Below are 6,000 nucleotides of genomic sequence, written 5' to 3' on the forward strand. Positions count from 1 at the left end.
AATAAAAAAAGAGATTCTCGCCCTGACCGGTTTGGCTCAGTGGATAGAGCGTCGGCCTGCGGACTGAAGGGTCCCAGGTTCGATTCCTGTCAAGGGCATGTACCTTGGTTGTGGGCACATCCCCAGTGGGGGGTGTGCAGGAGGCAGCTGATCGATGTTTCTCTCTCATCGATGTTTCTAACTCTCCATCTCTCTCTCTTCCTCTCTGAAAAAAAAAAAACCAATAAAATATATATTAAAAAAAAAAGAGATTCTCCCATCATATTTTTCTAGTTTGTATTAATGTCATATTTTTAAAAATTTAAAAAATAATAATTAAGTTGATTTTTAGAGAGAAAGAGAGAGAGAGGGAGAGAGAGACATAGACATTAGTTTGTTGTTTCATTTATTTAAGCATTCATTGGTTGATTCTTGTATGTGCCTTGATAGGAAGTCAAACCCACAACCTTGATGTATCCTCACGATGCTCTAACCAACTAAGCTACCCAATTGGGGCTTAATGGCATATTGTAATACATAATCTTGCCTACAAAATCTGAATTTTGGAGATTGGAGGCAGATAACCAGAAATTCCAAATGTTCTCTTAAATATGTATTCTTCCTTTGTCCAAGTAGAATTAAAACTTCTAAGACTTTGTAACTCTGTATTTGAAGTTTATGATTTGATAGGAAATAAAATATCTTCTTGACCTTTTAAGGCATTGGGCATTTGTAAAGGAAAAACACAACTTCTTCTGTGTTTCTGCTTTACTCAATCACATTACTAACAACCTCACAACACTTCTGACACAGATGTGTGGTTTGCCCCCCACACCAAGCAATTCTCTGTCATCCAGCTGAGTGTCCTTCAGTTTAACTAAATGCTGCCAGTATAGCTGGATAGTGTCAGATCTCACCAGCTAAGATCAGTCCCACAAGACTGCTGTCCCCCACTTTCCCACTTCAGGTGCCACTCACAAGTCCTAGGTTGTCACCTGTACTTCTCACCAAATGGCTAAAAATCAGGGTCCCATGACTCCCTCCCTGGATTCAGTAATTTTCCAGAATGGCTCACAGAACTCAAGGAAACACATGTACCATTTTGTTATAAAAGAATATGATAAATAATATAAATGAACATCCGTATGCAAGAGATAGATAAGAAAGGTATGTGGGAAGGGGCATGGAGCTTTCATGCTCTTTTTGAGTATACACTCTCCCAGCACCTCCATGTGTTGACAGTCTCGGAAGCTCCCCTGAACCCCTTGTTTGGGAATTTTTATGGAGGCTTCATCATATAGGTGTGATTGATCATTAACTCAATTTCCAGCTCTTCTCTGGAGAATGGGGTGGGGGACTGAAAGTTCCAAGCTTCTCTAATCATGGCTTGTCTTTCTGGTGACCAGTTCTTATCTAGGAGTCCACCAGGAGTCACCTCATTCGAATAAAACATTCCTATCACCCAGGAAATTTCAAAGGATTTACGAACCAGGGTCAGAGAGCAAATATTAGAACAAAAGATGCTCCTAGTGTGCTTGTCACTTAGAAAGTTATAGGGATTTGAGGAGCTCTGTGCCAGGAACCATCAGCAGGGACCAATATATATATATTCTATTATTTCACAGCATTTATCTTAGAAATAAGTAAATTTGGCAAGAATCATTACCTTTCTGGTGAAGTCTATTTTACTTCAACATTTCATTTTACTTTTATACCTTACCTGCTTCATTTCTTCAAGTTGTCAGGGTGTGATGGTCAACAAAGAACTTTGTTGCTTTAAATATACTTTCTTAAATTATGGTGATACAAATTAACCCTATCAATTCTGCCTAATTTTATTTCCTTTTGTATAGTATATATAATGTATGACATAAGTATCATATACATATTTGCTGCTGTTAGAACTTTTGTAGCATTTGTTAGGCTGTCATCTGAGTAAACACCTAGCTATTAAATACTCTGGTGAAGGAATTTTAGGAGTGCTGTGGTGTTTTTTCCACTCCTCAAGATACAGATTTTAAGTGCTAATTTTTCTTCCAGGTAGAACTGAAGTTTCCTGCACCAGGCAAGCCTGGAAATTATCAGTATACGGTGTTTTTGAGATCAGACTCCTATATGGGTTTGGATCAGATAAAACCTTTGAAGGTAAGAATAGTGACTCTTCAGTAAATGTGGTTATCTATTTGAAGAAGTGCTTAATATACTAGGGAAGCATTTCTAGTTTTAAAATGTAGAGTAATGGAAAAAGAGTTCATCTCATACTTTATATATGAAATTTGATGGACTATTCTTTCAGTAATAAGCCAAATTTGTTGAGTTAAAGGGGTGTTAACGATTTAGAATCTTAGATATAAATTACTGTAATAATTTAGAATCTTGACTATAAATTACTTAAGTGATATCTTTTAATGTGCTGTAACTTTATAGGGGTTCTGTTTTCTTTAGAAAAGGATAATGTGTTTTCCCACAGATTCTCTTGGCCTGTTTATTAATTTTTCTTTCTTTTAAGGAGATTATTTAGGTTACTGTAATAGGGAAAAGGTTCATTTTATCAAAAGGAAGGGGCTCTCGATAAACAAGGGTGTCATCCTCAAGGTTTATGGGGGTCATGAGGAAAGATGGAGATGGTCCTACCTTGGCATTTAAGAGGGCAGAGGATCCTTTACACTTAGTCATCTCCCAGAACACAAAAGAATGGGGAAATTTCTCAACTGGTGTTGCTCAGATAAAGGTCAACGTTGTCAAAATAAAGTATGTAAAACATTTAGCACAGAGATTTAGAGCTCATAGTGGGGACTTCTAAGTGACAACAGTTGTTTAGAATAAACAGAAGAGTAAAAGCTACCCTTTAAAGACCCCGTCGCTAGGAGTTTCCTCATGGACAGCTGTTCCATATTCATTTTTTTGAATATTTATTCTAGTTCTGTGAAATATGCCATTGGTATCTTGATAGGAATTGCATTGAATCTATAGATTTCTTTGGGTAGTATGGACATTTTAATGATGTTAATTCTTCCTATTTATGAACATAGTATATGCTTCCACTTATTTGTATCTTTTTCAGTTTCTTTCTTCAGTGTCTTATAATTTTCTGAGTCAGGTCTTTTACGTCCTTGGTTAAATTTATTCCTAGGGTTTTTTATTTTATTTTTTTTATGCAATTGTAAATGGGGTTGTTTTCTTAGTTTCCCTTTCTGATGGTTCATTATTGGTATATAAAAATGCTGTTTATTAATTTTGAAAGTAATTTATTCTTTAGCATTTTAGAGCATATACTCTGTGTAAGTGTCATTTGAACCACACTCCCCTTAGTGTTTACTATTTCGCTGCAGGATTTTTGTGAAAGCATTCTGTTGGCCTAGGAAGATTGTGCTACAGTATCATTTCATGTGGACTGGAGTCCCAGATTAAAGGGAGCCAGTAAAGGCACACCTCTTTTCCCACAAGGGTACCATATGTCTTTCCCTTGGCTGTAGAATTTTGCTTCACAAGTCTGGAGGCTACAAAATACCTCTTTGAAAGTCACATTTGAGTTTTTTTCCCTCAGCAGAATTACATGAAAACATCACTCATTGTTCTTGCTCAGGAATTACAATTATTAATCTTTCATGCCACAGAATAAATAGTATAGCTTCTATAAAATCAAACTATCAAACAGAAATTTAACTACATTTACATGTTAGTAGATTTACCTTCTTATTTCTGGGATGAATGTCTGTTCTAAGTGAATACTTCAAATTTAGAGTTATGACCATAAAATCTAGTCCTATATAATAAAAGCCTAATATGCTAAGTGTCCGGTCGTCCGGTCATTCATTCAACCAATCAAAGCGTAATATGCTAATGATATGCTAAGGCCGCTCAGCTGCTGGCTATGCCATGCACTGACCACCAGGGGGCAGACAGTTGACTGGTTGACCAGTCGCTATGACGTGCACTGACCACTAGGGGGGAGACAGTCGACCAGTCGCTATGATGTGCACTGACCACCAGGGGGCAGACAGTCGACTGGTCGATCAGTTGCTATGATGTCCACTGACCACCAGGAGGCAGACGCTCTGACTGGTAGGTTAGCTTGCTGCTGGGGTCCGGCTGATCGGGATTGAGCGAGACAGGCTGGACATGCTCTGGAGCTCTCCCGCGGTCCCTCCCCAGCTGGTCAACTTCCTACGTTCCTCTCTGGCCCCGATCGTGCACCGGTGGGGTCCCTCGGCCTGGCCTGTGCCCTCTCGCAATCCAGAACCCCTTGGGGGATGTCGGAGAGCCGGTTTTGGCCCAGTCCCACAGGCCAGGCCGAGGAATCCCACTGGTGCATGAATTCATGCACTGGGCCTCTAGTTATTTATAACTGCTTTGGTCAAAGAAAACCTTTTTTTTTTTTTAAATCAGTTATATCTATCAACATTTCTGTTGTCTACATTTAATTCTTCTTTATAGTTGGAAGTTCATGAGGCTAAGCCTGTGCCAGAAAATCATCCACAGTGGGATACAGCAATAGAGGGGGATGAAGACCAGGAGGACAGCGAGGGCTTTGAAGATAGCTTTGAGGAAGAGGAAGAAGAAGAGGAAGATGATGACTAAGCAAGACTACAAATGGACCGTATTTGCACATGTTTGCAATTTTTTGCTGTTTTGGAAGTGTATAATAAACCAGAAACAGTGCAGAACTGATGTTGAGGGAGGTATTCTTTCCTAGAAATGGATGCATAATATAACATAGGCAGTGCCGGTGCCTTGGTACAGTCTGAAAAATGCTTAAGGCTTGTTAAAGCCTTTCAAGTATGGGAGGGTGTATTTACTTCATCTGCAAATGATAATAAACCCTTTGTTATAATGTCCAGAAGTGTGGGCTATGTATTATCTGATCAATTTATGGTCCCAGTAAAAGAAAAAGTACATGAAAAACAGTCTATAAATGAGCAACTTCTTTGTTCAGTTTTAGTTTTAGCAAACAAAGTATGATAAACGTCACAACTCTGTTTTAAGTAATATCTGCTCAAGTTTTCATCTTGGTAAGCGCTATCATTTATTGACATTTTGCAGTGATACAAGATTATTTATCACAGTTCCATTTATAGCTTTAAACTTCTTATTTTTAGCTGTCATCATCATAAGTTGGCATTCTCTCACATTCCACATTAAATAGAGGGCTACATTTTGGGATTTTCCTTAATTTCCCAGAGTTAATAGATTATTAAAATGGCTTTTAATGGCTTAAAACATTTTTAAGCCTCTGTTTGAGCAGATCAATGCAGGATCTAGTTCTTTTATAAGCTATAGATCTAAAAATGATTGTGGGACCATATGTTCTCTGATGTGGTGACTTACGTTATTAAACCTTTTTTTAAAGGTTCATTATAAAAGCTGAAACACATTCATAGCTTTTAATCTACCTGATTCTATCACAAGCCTTTTAAGGAAAAAATTATATAAATGCAGAGGAGGCATTTTTTGTATTCATTTTGGACTCCTGTCAATAAAATAGAAGTTTGACTCGTTTTACGTTTGTAATGGTGTGTGTCTTTTTACTCCCAGAGAAAGGATATAATAGGATAATTCTTTTATTTTCCAACTAAAAATTTAATATTGTACATTACTGCTGAAGTGACTGCTCTTGCTATATACCATAGAAAAACCCACTACATCCTAGAAGGAGAGTGCTCATAAAGAATAGGAATGTATACGTGATGAATCGTTAAAGTAAGATGAATATTTTCATGACTAGGTATGGAGGCAGCATAAGTTTCTAATATTATAGGACTGATTGTAATAATACTCTCCTATCAAAATCTTCATAGGCCAAAGTACTATCGGAATACTAATTTGTGACCTTGTGTATTTAAAAGTTTGCCACTTTCCATGCAGAATTAGTACTGGTATTTTGTTACTGCAGTAATTGGAAATAAAACTTGAAAATTACCAGAAACATGAATGGTTTTTGGGGTTCTAAATTGAGGATGTAGTCTTTTCTGAGATACAGTGAAAGTAGTTTTTCCATTGGAACTTTCATCACCTGTTTTT

The 6,000-nt window shown here is 37.4% G+C and overlaps 1 protein-coding gene across 1 annotated transcript in view; it reads left to right on the forward strand.

Annotated features, from left to right (window-relative positions):
* Nucleotides 1-5,479, forward strand: part of SEC63 (SEC63 homolog, protein translocation regulator) — an 81,472-nt gene extending 75,993 nt beyond the window's left edge. Inside the window, exons 21-22 of the mRNA XM_005883823.2 lie at nucleotides 2,020-2,124; nucleotides 4,417-5,479. Coding sequence (XP_005883885.2) covers nucleotides 2,020-2,124; nucleotides 4,417-4,560 — 249 coding nt within the window. The 3' untranslated portion in view covers nucleotides 4,561-5,479. The remainder of the gene's footprint in view (nucleotides 1-2,019; nucleotides 2,125-4,416) is intronic.
* The last annotated feature ends 521 nt before the right edge of the window (nucleotides 5,480-6,000 follow it).

This window comes from Myotis brandtii, unplaced genomic scaffold (genome assembly GCF_000412655.1).
Source record: "Myotis brandtii unplaced genomic scaffold, ASM41265v1 scaffold8, whole genome shotgun sequence".
Taxonomy (NCBI): Eukaryota; Metazoa; Chordata; class Mammalia; order Chiroptera; family Vespertilionidae; genus Myotis; species Myotis brandtii.